General features: G+C 46.0%; 1 protein-coding gene across 4 annotated transcripts in view; it reads left to right on the top strand.

Annotated features, from left to right (window-relative positions):
• CADM3 (cell adhesion molecule 3) overlaps positions 1-14,370 on the top strand; it is a 107,944-nt gene that overhangs the window by 57,496 nt on the left and 36,078 nt on the right. For all 4 annotated transcript variants that reach the window (XM_083477828.1, XM_083477826.1, XM_083477825.1 and 1 more), the window contains exons 2-3: positions 9,078-9,218; positions 14,209-14,361. In XM_083477828.1, coding sequence (XP_083333954.1) covers positions 9,078-9,218; positions 14,209-14,361 — 294 coding nt within the window. The remainder of the gene's footprint in view (positions 1-9,077; positions 9,219-14,208; positions 14,362-14,370) is intronic.

Below are 14,370 nucleotides of genomic sequence, written 5' to 3' on the forward strand. Positions count from 1 at the left end.
CAGGTCCCCAGTCGGAATCTCATGACTGGGAGAAATGTAATCTGGCAGGGTTTGTTTTATTTTATTTTCTGAAGATATAATATTGGGTGGGGAGGGAAAGAAACATTATCAGATGACACTAACAGTGAAAACATTTGTTTAGTAAAAATATTCTATTCCTGACTAAAACCTATAAATTAATATAAGCAAACCCACAAGCCTGAGATTATGAGTCTCGTGCTCTTATCCTTCCATCTACTATTTATCACATTCATATCCTGCCTTTCTTCCCAGGAGTTCAAGGTGGCATAAATGGTGCTCCTGTTCACGTCTTCATTTTATCCTCACAACCACCCTGTGAGGTAGTTTAGGCTCAGAGACCATGGGTTGCATCCTGTGCTCAAACCCACAACCCTGAGATTAAGAGTCTCATGCTCTACTGACTGAGCTATCCATGGTAAAAAGGTCAATAAAGAACCCCTGGATGGTTAAGTCCAGTCAAAGGCAACTATGGGGTTGCGGCGCTCATCTCGCTTTTCAGGCTGAGGGAACCGGCGTTTGTCCTCAGACCACTTTCTGGGTTATGTGGCCAGCATGACTAAACCGCTTCTGGTGCAACAGGAAACCGTGATGGAAACCAGAGCGCACGGAAACGCCATTTACCTTCCCGCCACAGCGGTACCTATTTATCTACTTGCACTGGTGTGCTTTCAAACTGCTAGGTTGGCAGGAGCTGGGACAGAGCAACGGGAGCTCAGTCTGTCTCAGGGATTCAAACTGCCGACCTTCCAATTGGCAAGCCCAAGAGGCTCAGTGGCTTTGACCACATCCCGTATCTATGGTATCTTAACAGTGGCCAGGATAGACGACCAGATGGCCACAAGAAGCCTGCAGACAGGGCCATTTTGGTTGCAGAAAGGGCAAGAAGATGAAACCAGCAAACATCGGAGACTTTCTGAAGAAGAAGGTCAATAGGGCCTGAGTGCTGGATCAGGCCAAAGAGGCCCCATCATAATGCAGATCCGGTTCTCCCAGTGGCCGACCAGATGCCACGATGAGGAGTCTGTGAGCAGGAGACACACGCGTATCCTTGAGCCCAGGCCACTCGGCTACGCCCTCGGCTGCCGCATGTGTCTTTGTTTGCCTTGTGACAGTTTCACCTCCCTTTGGGGCCCTCCTGCCTTTTGTTTTGTTTTATCTGTCCACGCTTGGTTGCTTTATGTCGCTATAGCAAAGAATAACAGCGATACAAATAGTGTTTTGTCGTGGTTTCAGACCATCAACCCCTGGGATTTTCTTGGCTGCCTGGGAAAAAAAATAAATTAAATCACAGTTGCTATTGTTCCTCCTCCTTTGCTATTTGCAGCATTGTTCCTCTCATTTGCTGCCTCCTTTTCTTCCTCTGGAGGTATTTTCCCAACCCACCCGCCCCACCAGCCCCCGGTTGTATTGATTTGGCCCCTCCCTCCTCCACATCGATTATGACTCCTCCACCCCTCCTCCTCTCCTTGTCTTTCACATTCTGCCCTTCCGGATCCGTGCTGGTCTTTTGCTGCTTCCCGGCATCATTAAAAAATCTCTCTCCCCGTTGTGCATGAGACACATTTTTGATCCAACCTCCAGTTGGTCAAGTTTATTCCAAGGGGAAAAGGCTGTTTCCATGCCTGACCCTCATTTAAAACCCACTAGGTTCTTATGTTCTTAAGCTCAGGATGTGAAAGAAATAGAGGGTGAAACTTGGAGTGTGTTTTGGAAGAAAGAATCAGCTTACTTAAAGAAACCATTTAAAGTTGTTGGTTATTGTTGTTTTTAAATGGCTTCTTTAAATAAGCTCCTTCTCTCTCTCTCCCACTCTACCCAGCCATTGCATAGTTCACCATCTATTTATTTCACATCTTGAGCTTAAGAATGTAAGACAAGCCCTGCTGGATCGGGCCAAAGGGGCCCCATCTCATCCAGTTTCCTGTTCTCACAGGGGCCTATTTGGGAAGCCCCCAAGCAGATCGTGAGCACATGAGCAACACTCTCCACTTGTGATTGTCGGCATTCAGAGGGCCAGGAGGCCAACTGGCTAGCCCTGGCTGGGACGTCTCCTTCCAGCCATCCCGCTGCGAAGACCATCACTTCTGCTCCGATGTAAATCAGCGACCCAGGCTTCAAAGCCAGGGCACACTATCAGCAGATCGAACTGCGCAAACAGAATAGGCATGAGGCTTGTGGAAGCATACTATAACTACAGATTTATTAATCATAAATCAGGACAAAGAAACACGTCGTCTCTCTTTCATGTCGTCTCAGAGAGAACAGCTAAAAGCAAAAGCTATACACACAACGGAAGTTCCCAGCATACTGTGCTGGAATGTAAACAGACATGTGACATGCAACAATTCCACATGCCTGTTCCTTAAGGTGGAATGGAAATGTCAACAGTGATTCCCAGCAACTGGTCTTCAGAGGCACATACTGCCTTCAACAGCCATATTGGCTGGTACCCATTGGTGGCAGCCTTATCCTCTCCAGTCCCAAGGACTGAAGGTGGGTATAATTAATATATATCTGCACCAATATAATATATATATTGGCTCCCCCTCCAAGCTATCCTGCTTTGGGGGAGTTACATTGAGCACTCCTTCCCTGTACAGAACCACATGTTCCTTATTGTTGGAAATAATTTATGATGTTGTTGTTGTTAACCTGCCTTTTCTCCCTACAGGGACTCAAGGCAGCTTACAGATAAAAATAACAACAGCTAAAAAGATAAGGGGGAAATCATTAAAAGCAATTAAAGTTGTTCCTTGGTTCTGGAATGCCTTGTGACTCGAACGTTTTGGCTCCCGAAATCCGCAAACCCGAAAGTGAGTGTTCCAGTTTGCAAATGTTTTTTGGGAAACCGAATATCCGACTTCTGTGGCTTCCGATTGAGTGCAGAAAGCTCCTGCAGCCAATCGGAATCCACGCCTTGGTTTTTGAACATTTTCGGGAGTCAAACTGACTTCTGGAACAGATTCCGTTCGAGAACCAAGGTATGACTGTTTTAGAATGATAGAGTCAGAAGGACCATGAGGATAAATCTTGCCCAATGCTCAACAATGCAGGGATATGCACCTGTCCCATCTGGGCAATGAACATGCAACTTGGCATTATCAGCACTACGCTCCAACCCACTGAGATATCCAACTGAAGTGACTCCCAATGAATTCCATGGAACCAGAGTCAATGGGTAACCTGAGAATCTGCTTTACAGTGGTACCTCTGGTTGCAAATGGGATGCGTTCCGGAGCCCCGTTTGCAACCTGAAAGGAACGCAGCCCACGTCTGCGCACGCACAGGTCGCGATTCGCTGCTTCTGCACATGCATGTGATGTCATTTTGCGCGTCTGCGCATGCGCGAATGGCGCAACCCGGAAGTAACCCTTTCCAGCACTTCCGGGTTGCCACGGGACGCAGTCTGAGAAAACGTATCATGAAGCAAACGTAACAAGAGGTATGACTGTATATGGAGTCAGATCCTTGGTCAGTCTAGCTCAGAGTTGTCTACACAATGACTGGCAGCAGCTCAGAACATGAGAAGAGCCTACTGGATCAGGCCAATGGCCCATCTGGTCCAGCATCCTGTTCTCACAGTGGCCAACCAGATGCTTGTGGGGAACTCACAAGCAGGATCTGACCACAAGAGCCCTCTCCCCTCTTGTGTTTTCTGGTATTCAGAAGCAACTGTGGAGCAGAGCATAGTCACCATGGCTTGGTATCCTTCGGTAGCCCTCTCCTCTGTGAATTTGTCTAATCCTCTTTTAAAGCCATCTCGGTTGCTTGGTGGCCATCACTTCCTTCTGTGAGAGAGAGTTCCATAGTTTATGTGCTCCCTGGAGATGGAATCTGGGCCTTCTTGCATGGAAAGCAAATGCTCTGTCACTGAGCTTTTCCCTTTGCCGTCTAAGATGCAGCAGCGAACAGCCAAAACCACCAAGGGGGCCATCCATTCTGTCCTATTGGGGGAAATAAAGCCCAGCATTATTCAACATGCTGGAACAGACCATCTGCTCACTGCCCCCATTGCTGAGCAGCCCAGGTCCCCTCAGGCAGGCTGCTCACTGGAGGAGGTATAATGGGCTCCCCGCAATATATAGATATTCTCCATCCAAAGCACAGGCACTTTTTTTGGTCGTAAATAATAAAAACAGGTCCTGGGGCAGAGCACCTGAATGAGCTCTGCTCCTCTGCTCTCTCTCTCTCTGAAAACAAATGGCACAGGTTTCCCCCCACAATGCACCTGGGGTTTGGTTCACTTGCTCCCCCTTGACCCAGTTTCATACGGAACACGCTCCCCGGGTCCCCCTTGTCCCTTTTAGACGCAAGTCAAGAAGATTGACAGCCATGGGGCATTGGTGGCGTCTTCCAAAGGGGGCGGAGAGGCACTGTTTTTCTTCGGAAGATGATATAAAGATCAATTCTTTTCCATGGCAACCAAAGAGCAGAGAAAAGGGGATGAGATTTGACAGCAGAAAATAGACTGGAGCCTGGTTGCGTTTGGGCAAGGAGGATTAAACATTGGGCAGCAAAGATTCACTCAGCAGGGAGGAAGGGAAATCTGTCCATTTCAGTTTCTCTCTGTTCCTCATTTCTACAGTCCTAAGTTTAGTTCTCCGCATCAGTTTGTGATTTTTTTTTAAAAAGTCGTCGTGGAAATCCATCAGCGTTTTCATGCAAATTTCTCCATCACTGTACCCAACTTTGCCTATCTACACATTTTTGCAAAGGAAGTTCCACTGGTACAAAGCATTAGGGTACGTTCTTCTTACTAGAGAGAGAGCATGGCATAGTGGTTAGTTTGTCGGTCTAGGACCTGGGTGACCAGAGTTCGAATCCCCACTCGGCCATGAATAGGGTTGCCGTATTTCAAATACTGTAGTCTTTGAATTGGCAACCCTAGCCATGGTCTTCGGCTAGTCACTTGCTCTCAGCCTCCTCTACCTCCCATGGTTGTTGTGAGGATAAAATGGAGAGGAGAACTGTGCAAAAACCACACAGAGCTCCTTGGAGGAAGAGTAAACATAAATCACCATCCTGTGTGCATTGTGATGGGCCCAGGTACACAGTACTGAGGTGGAGAAGTGAATTGCAAAATTCGGAGAAGTGTGAATTTCAAAGAGGGGATGCGTTTCAGTTTGTGTACTGTTTTGGGAAGTGGGGATTAGGTAGCTTTGACTTTAAATGTGAACAGAATTGATTGTCTCTCCTTTCCCTACTGGGAGACGAGTTTATGGTTTCTAGTACAGGCTGTTTTCAAGGATTTAGGTGCTCTGTCTCGCTGCAGTTCCTCCTGCCCGTCGCCCATAATTTACACATGGTTTATGAACCAAGCTACCAAGAGTATGCTCCCATGTTGCAGCAGGGTAGAGAACTTTTGTTGGGCTGAGGGCCACCTTCCCTAGTGGACAGCCTTCCAGGGGCCACCTGCCCATGGTGGGTGGGGCCAGAGGCATAGATGGGCACAGGCATCGATCTGATTCTTACCTTCGTACAGAAAGTGACATTGCAGCCATGCAAAAGCCAGAAGTTTCTACACACACACACGCATGCACGCGCGCGCACACACACACACACACCCCTACATGCTTACACTTACAGCCTCCTTCCACATACTCCTCAACGCCCCTGATTTGAGCAGAAAACAACAACAATTATTTTATTATTTATACCCTGCCCATCTGACTGGGTGCACCAGCCACTCTGGGTGTCTTCCAACACATAAAAACATCAAACGTCAAACATTAAAAATTGTCCCGATACAGATCTGTCATCAGACGTCTTCTAAAAGTCAGATAGTTGTTTATTTCCTTGACATCTGATGGGAGGGCATTCCACAGGGCGGGCGCCACTGCCGAGAAGGCCCTCTGCCTGGTTCCCTGTAACTTCACTTCTCGCAGTGAGGGAGCCACCAGAAGGCCCTCAGAGCTGGACCTTAGTGTTTGAGCTGAATGAAAGGGGTGGAGATGCTTCTTTATGTATACAGGGCCGAAGCCGTTTAGGGCTTTAAAGGTCAGCACCAACACTTTGAATTGTGCTTGGAAACATACCAGGAGTCAGTGCAGACCCTTTACGGCTAGTGTTACATGGAATTGACAGGAACACCACCTTGTCTCTGATGAGGTTCTGCTGCTGGGGCCATTGCCATGCTGGCTGGTTGCTTGACCATGAGCCAGTGAAGTCCACACTGGCAGGCCAGGCTCCAGGTTTTCAGAAACCCCAGACATGCTGTATCCAGGTCTGGGCACCACAGTTTAAAGAGGCTATTGACAAGCTGGAACGTGTGCAGAAGGAGATGACTGTGTGGAGAGGGCTGCAGAATTCATGTCCTGCTTGCCAGCCTCCAAAGTGGCATCTGGCTGGCTGTTGGAGTGTGCCATGCCAACTTCTGAGGGAAGCAGTTTGATGGGGAAATGCTTTACTGGTGAGAAGAACCTGTTTTGCATGCAGAAGGTCCGGACACAATCCCTGGCATCACTTGACAGGGCTGGGGAAAGACCCCCGTCTAAAATCCTGGAGAGCTGCTGCCAGTCAGTGCTGCCAGGACTAAGCTAAATGGATCAATGGCCTGACTGAATATAAGGCACCTTCCCGTGTTGGGAAAGGTCTGTAACTCAGTAGGCCATCTGCTTTGCATGCAGAAGGGGGCCGGTTTCCATCACCGAAATCTCCAAGTAAGGCCGGGAATGTTTCCTGCCTGAAACCCCGGAGAGCTGCTGCCAGCCAGTGTCAACAACACTGAGCTGGACAAACCAATAGCCTGGCTTGGGATAAGGCAGCTTTCTGTGGGCTCCATGGGCTTTTTGGCATAGTTCAGCAGGGCTCTTGATGCATCCTTACAAATCAGGATACCTGTTCAGGTACATTCCTGAATTGTTCCCAGGTCTGGATTAACTATTAAGCAAAATAAGCAGGGGCACCACAAAAATTTTCCATTGCCAGATTTTTAGCATTAATGGTCACCAGTGGCTCAGCTGAGCGTTCATTTTCTCAATTGAAGTATATTTTTAAAATCCCAGCGGAGCAACTAGGCAACAAGGTGGGCTGGATGCCTTATCACAACTAAGTATAGAAGCAGATGCATTGCATAAGATTAGTTTTGAGGATCTGATCAAAGACTATGCAATTGGGGGGAGGGGGGAATGAAATATAAATAAAGTGGAAGTATACAAAAACAAACATTGTTTCCCACCTGACTGTAAGCTCTGTTTCATTTTGAAAAATAGAATTTTACTTTACAGTTTATTGTTGTTTATGTTTTGAATTAGATATATATATATGGGGGCGCCAAAATCTTTTAAGTGCTATGGGCCCCGAAAGGTCTTAATCCAGCCCTGACCGAAGTGATTTTGATGCTGTGGTCGATTGTGCCACAGCCATGCGCTGAAATGCCACTTCTGTGCATACTTTGGCTGTGTGGGGGAAGTGGACACAGGACAAGGGGCTGCTGTTTTGCCAGGCAGCTGAGGCTGTGCGCTAGGGGAGATTTTATTCTCCAGCCGTTTCTTGCATGGGTTCTTTGGGCAGAGCAGAGGAGGGGAGGAACTTGGGGCCGTAACCCCGGCCAACGAGGCGGGATGGAATGTGCTTAGCGGAGACGCCCACAGACCCCAGAGGCAACGGAGTCAACGACTTGAGAAGGGGAGCTGGCAATGAAAGCACATTCTTAAAATATGTTTATTCTACTGGTGCTGCTGAGGGCTTAGCAAGGAAACTTCCAGTAAATTGCTCAATGTCCTTCCCCCCCCCCCCCCAGGGAGGACCCAACAGTGATGGGTCCTCAAAGAATCATAGAACTGTAGAATTAGAAGAGAACACACGAGTCATCTAGTCCAACCCCTTGCAATGCAGGAATCTTTTGCCCTGTGTGGGGCTGAAACCCACGACCCTGAGATTAAAAGTCTCATGCTCCACTGACTGAGCGATCCCAACAGTATGCTGCTTAGCTGTTCTTCACTGGGGAATGTGCAGGTTGTGCCATGGGGCAACTGCCAGAACCTGGACCTGGAGGCAGACATCACTTCAGGTTTCTAGTCCTTAAGATGGTCAGGCAAGGCTTTTGAGTGGGTGGCTGGTACCTGGTGAAATCTTGGGAACTAAGTGGGGTTTCTTTCCATTGGAAAGGGGCCACTATTTACTTACTTACTTACTTACTTACTTATTTGCAGCACTTACACACCATTGGCCCAGAGCAGCTTACAAAAATTGGCACTAAAGGAGTTCCCAGCCATCAGGCTCGCAAATCTAAAAGAGGCACGGCGCACAAGGAAGAAGGAATGGTGGGGAAGCAAGCTCAAGCACAATTTTTGCCAACTGTCTGGGATTTTTGAGCTGTGGCTCCCTGCACTTCAGGGGGTTCGACTAGATGACCCTTGGGGTCCCATCCAACTCTACAATCCTATGATTGTGTGAGGAGGAGAAGAAGAAAAGGCGGAGGAGGAATAATCTGGCTTTGTTGCACACTGTTCTGGCAACTAGCCCAGAGGCCTAAAGCCTCTAAGACAGACTGTTGTTCTCCCTCTGCTTCGTGTTTCTTGACAGTTTGGCACCTTTGGGATCTTCCAAATGACCTGTTTACTGAGCATTCATCCTGACTTGCCAACACAAAGCTTGCAGGTGTGGTGAGGGGCTGGGAGGATGGTTGCTGTTTTAGTGAGCATTGGTTCTGATTTCTTCGCAAGGCAGTTATAAGGGCAATGAACATTCCTCCCACATTTCTCCCCGTTTTGCTTGCAGGGTGTCCATACAGCTTCCCATTAATAATTTGTGCACCTCCACATTTGCGGGGTATGGATGGAACTGGCATGTGAAGGGAGATGGATTTTTTAAGCTTAGCCTTTCACTAACATGACAGTTTTCACTTGTGCAGGGGACTTAATTTGTATGGGGGGGACATTCTGTGATGTGAACTTTCTGCTGTAGCCCAAAGTGTTAGAGCCCCAGACACACCTCAGTGAGAACTAGGCTCTTGCATATATTATGTTGGTAGGTTGTTCAGCGTCTATCCCCACCCCTCCCCACCCTTCTCTCTCTCTCTTCTTATGTTCAACATCCCTCTTGATTTCCTGCAGGGAGCCAGCCGACGACGTCAGATGAAATCGTGGTCGCAGGCTCCAAGGTGCTCCTTCGGTGTGAAGTGGAAGACCCTGATGACTCCTCCCTACAGTGGTCCAATCCTGCTCAACAGACGCTCTACTTTGGGGAGAAACGAGGTAGAGAATCTGCATTCCATCAGGGTCTTGAGCTGGGCAGAAGGTGCCTGGAGCTGTCTCTGGCGATGGGTGCTGAATTTATCCATTGTTCTTGATTTGTGCTCTTTCTCAGTCCCCTTCCCACTAAAAGTCCCTATCCTACCCTCTCCAAAGAGTTGCACAGTATTAAAACAGGCTACCTAATGGATAACAATTTAGGTCCCAAATATTCTCCATCCCTGCTGATCTTCTTGGGCATTAGGTTCTGTGAAGGGCTCTCTTGGCTCTTCCATCACCCTCAGAAGCGCAGAAAACGGGGATCTGGAAATTCACTCCCACAATAAGCAGTGATGCCCACCAACATGGGTGGCCATTTTGAATACCAATGGCTGGGTGGAGTGTTATTGTGTTCGGGTTCTTATCCTTTCGCCATGAGCATCTGATTGACTACTAGGAGAACACGATGATGCCCTAGTAGGACCTTTAGCCTGGTCCTAGAACAAGGCTTTTCTTGCACCTCCTTACAGAGATGTACAGTTTTTAACATGCACATTTTGGGTTTTGTGACCCACCTGCTTTGCTGAATTCACGTCACTGTGTTCCATTTTGGAGCAGTTTTATGGGTTTTTACAATTACACTTATTTTATCTGCCTTGAAATTGTATTTCCTACGTGCTGGAACCTACCCTGGGAGCTTGTGGCGGAGGGCAAGTAATAAATCTTTCAAATAAATAAATCTGAGAAACCACAATTAGCAATGAGCAAATGCCCCACTGGCTCGGTTTGAAATTAGATTATGCAAATTAAATGTTATATATATATATATATATATATATATATATATATATATATATATGCAGGTTTTGGTGTCTTCGGGTGTCTTCCCGTGTAAGAGTTGGGGTGTCTAGGCGACGTTTCGACGAGGTCTCACTCGTCATCTTCAGGCTGGTGCTTTCGGCTTCTTGTTACTGGAACAGAGCAGGATCTCAGTGTTTGAGTTCCTATAAATACTGTTGAGGGGGTGTGGTGTATAGACTCCAACGTTCTGGGCAGAGAGGAAGTTCCCAGGTTAGTGTGCCTTTTCTTCTTTTGTTCCTTAATTACTTGAGGGATATCTTGGGTGATTTCTTGAGTGATATTCTGAGTACCACTTAGGTGGGTCATTAAGTGTGGATTAGTTGCTAACGCTTTCGTGTCTTGACCTCTTGAGCTTGTGAAGAGTTTTTCTGAGAAGATGGCTGTACTGCACTTAGTTGTGCTCTAAGTGTGCTTCACAAACTCAAGAGGTCAAGACACAAAAGCGTTAGCAACTTGTGCTTCACAAACTCAAGAGGTCAAGACACGAAAGCGTTAGCAACTAATCCACACTTAATGACCCACCTAAGTGGTACTCAGAATATCACTCAAGAAATCACCCAAGATATCCCTCAAGTAATTAAGGAACAAAAGAAGAAAAGGCACACTAACCTGGGAACTTCCTCTCTGCCCAGAACGTTGGAGGCTATACACCACACCCCCTCAACAGTATTTATAGGAACTCAAACACTGAGATCCTGCTCTGTTCCAGTAACAAGAAGCCGAAAGCACCAGCCTGAAGATGACGAGTGAGACCTCGTCGAAACGTCGCCTAGACACCCCAACTCTTACACGGGAAGACACCCGAAGACACCAAAACCTGCATTCCTGTACCCGTGAAAATCTACGAAAGCAAATATATATATATATATATATATATATATATATATATATATATATATATCACATTTATATATATATATGGGCATATACTCTCCGCATCAGAAGGGACGTGCGTGGCATTGTGGGTTAAACCACAGAGCCTAGGACTTGCCGATCAGAAGGTCGGCGGCGGTTTGAATCCCTGCCACAGGGTGAGCTCCCGTTGCTCGGTCCCTGCTGCTGCCAACCTAGCAGTTCAAAAGCACGTCAAAGTGCAAGTGGATAAATAGGTACCACTCCGGTGGGAAGGTAAATGGCGTTTCCATGCGCTGCTCTGGTTCGCCAGAAGCGGCTTAGTCATGCTGGCCACATGACCCGGAAGCTGTACGCCAGCTCCCTCGGCCAATAAAGCGAGATGAGCGCCGCAACCCCAGAGTCGGCCACGACTGGAACTGATGGTCAGGGGTCCCTTTACCTTTACCTTACTCTCCGCATCATCAGCCCAGTTCTGAGTTTGGACTCTGCTGCTGCCATAAGGAACCTGGCAAGGTCCTAATGCCTTCTTTGCAAACCTTTCCCCCTCCCACAGCAGCAGGCAAGCTTGGAAATGTCATTTCCACTTAAGGCTGAGATTTGCAAGCATGAGGCCTCGGTAGTCTGGCAAGGCAGAAATTGTATTCATAACCTCTTAGCAAGGCATCCCCTGAAGGCGAAAACAGAGCTGGTGAATTACCAGAAACAGGAGGCAGAAAATAAGGACTGTCCTTGATAAGCAGAGAAGATTTTAGCTTATGTCCTTGGAACCTCAGTGAACCCAGGTAAATGATGCCACACGGAGAACAGTGTTCCTCTAAAGCCCTCAAAGTCTGGGGAGAATCCATAAAACAGGCATGTGTATTTTCAGTCTCCTGCTCACCTGCGGCGATTCAGAATTGTCTCCAAATGACCAACACAGACAGGTGTTTTTTTTCAGCTGGAAGGGAGTTGGTTCTCCCTGCCACTACTGAATATAAATTTATCTGTTAAAAATTTGGATATTTCTCAGCCGAAAGAGCAGCACAAGCAGTCAAGAAGAGCAAGAGGAGATTTAACATATCAGCCTTTTCCCCCTCCTTTCCGAGCTGTCAATGTGTCACAAGCGCAACGCAATTTGTTTGCTTGTTTGCTGCTTATTGTTTTCCATAATTTATACCCTGCAACTTCAGCAGTCATTTTGTGCTAACCAATTCAGATAAAGCAAAAATACAGTATTCGGAATGTTAAATAAACACAAAAGGCCCAACTTGTTCCCCATGAGACTACAGCATTTGCAATAAAAGTTTTTTTTTTTTAAAAAAAAGCAATTTTTTAAAGACCGAGAAAATGAAAATGCATTTGCTTAACACCTAAAAGATGATAATGTGTGTGCCAGGAGGAAACTCAATAGGTCCATATATCTGATTCTCGTGATAAGCAAGCTAAAATTATATATTTAATGTCTAAGTAAGATAAATTTGCAACAGATCAAGTAGTCGGATTTGCTGTGGGTGCCCCAGAGCTGAGGACAATGGAGCTAATCTGGTGAATTTTAGAGATGCTGTCATCTGAAATATGATTTATTGATTAAAAGCCCAGTCCTGCATATCTGAGGGGGAAGTATATTGATTTTAATTCTGTAAATTGCAGGGCAGGCAAGCACACATGCATGAACACGCTGTTAATAGTATTTTAGTAGTAATTTTAAAACACTGTTGATAACTCACAATGTTAAAATGAAATTTTAAAACCGCTAGTCAGGACCATAAAAACAGAAGGGAGTAAAATCTGCAGATCAACAGGCTGTCTGGAAAAAAGAAACCTTTTGACTTGTTTTTATAAAAGGGCAAAGAGTAAGGATTCTGCGCCTCCCTGATTGGGAACCAGTGAACCTTCACATGCCGTTGGACTACTACTCCCATCATCCCTGTGATCACTGGTTGATGGAAGGTGGAGTCCAACCATATTTGATGGCCACAGGTTCCCTATCGCATTATTATTATTATTATTATTATTATTATTATTATTATTATTATTATTGTCATTGAACAGCAGTATTGTGTAATGGCTAGAGCTCTTTCATCTCTTACCATTTCACTTTATCACTGCACGCACCATCAGAATGCACCGTCTCCAAAAAGCTGTAGCAAAAATATTTATGATTTTCAGTTTTATGCATTTCAATAATTTTGCAGTCATTTTAACATTTCAAAACTTGACTTCCTTCCCCCTCTTTCTGTGGTTCTTTTTTTAAAAAAATATATATTTTCTGCATATTCCAAAGAGGCATTTTCTTCCCTCCTCCAACTAAGTTAGAGTAGACCTACTGAAATTAATGTAGCCCATTGCCTCTGATGATAACCATTCTCAGTTATCGTGGTAGCTATGAAATTCTGTGGTGAGTAACTTAGAGACTACCATAGGCAATTATGACTACAACATTTCCAAGAGAGGAAGTTACTGAGAAACCACCTTTATAGCTTTTTTTCCTGGATTTCATAGAAGCCTATTTGGGGCATTAAATAGCTAATAATAATAATATATCAGGCTTTAAAAGTGTGGGAATGTTCAGGGATGCAGGAGAGAATATATTATTTGATTATAGTCTTTCCAACTTGTGTTAACAAGTTTCACAATTTAGCAGAGTAACATTCCCCTTTTAAACTTACAGCGGATGCATTTGCTCAGGCTCGCTAAAGCCTTTATAATAACTGTCCTGGTATTTTCCCCTTATTCCCTTATAAAAGATAAGACACAACACAGTCTTCTATAAAAGTATAAAAAGAATTTACTCACATTCTGTTCACAATTGGATCCCAGAAGGCAGACTTAGCTTAGAAAAATAACATACACCTGGAAACTATCTCATAAGGAGACAGTCCCTGTCCTCTCTTGGCTGGAAGCCAAGAGAGCATCTTTGGCTAAGCAGATGTTGCTTCTTCGATCCATGGAGTAAAAAAAAAGAGAGAGAGGTGGCTGCCCTGCCCTGTGCTTTTGTCATTACCTGCACAGGTGAGGCTACACCCACCTCTAGTCACATGCAGAGGAAGTCTGTCCTAGCCCAGAAGGAAACAGGAAGTTTACCTGCTGGATGAACAAACATTCCTCTCCATGTGTAAACATGTTCACTCTAGGAATGTTGTACTTGACTGCTCTTGTGTTTCACATCCCACAAAAAGCAGAAAAAAGAAAGGCGAGTTTCTCCAACAGGGCATTCTCAATTTCAGTATTAGAAACCATTACCATGTGCTATTTTAGCTTTTCTTAAAGCAACCTCACTCACCCATTTTGCAACGCTCCTTTTTCTCTGCTCCCCTAGCGCTGAGAGATCTCCGCATCCAGCTGGAGAGGTCTACGCCCAACGAGCTGACCATCAGTATCGACAATGCGACCCTGGCAGACGAGGGCGAGTACACCTGTTCCATTTTCACCATGCCTGTGAGGACCGCCAAGGCCATCGTCACTGTGCTGGGTGAGGCCA

Source organism: Podarcis liolepis (genome assembly GCF_965112155.1).
Source record: "Podarcis liolepis genome assembly, chromosome: 15".
NCBI classification, from domain to species: domain Eukaryota; kingdom Metazoa; phylum Chordata; class Lepidosauria; order Squamata; family Lacertidae; genus Podarcis; species Podarcis liolepis.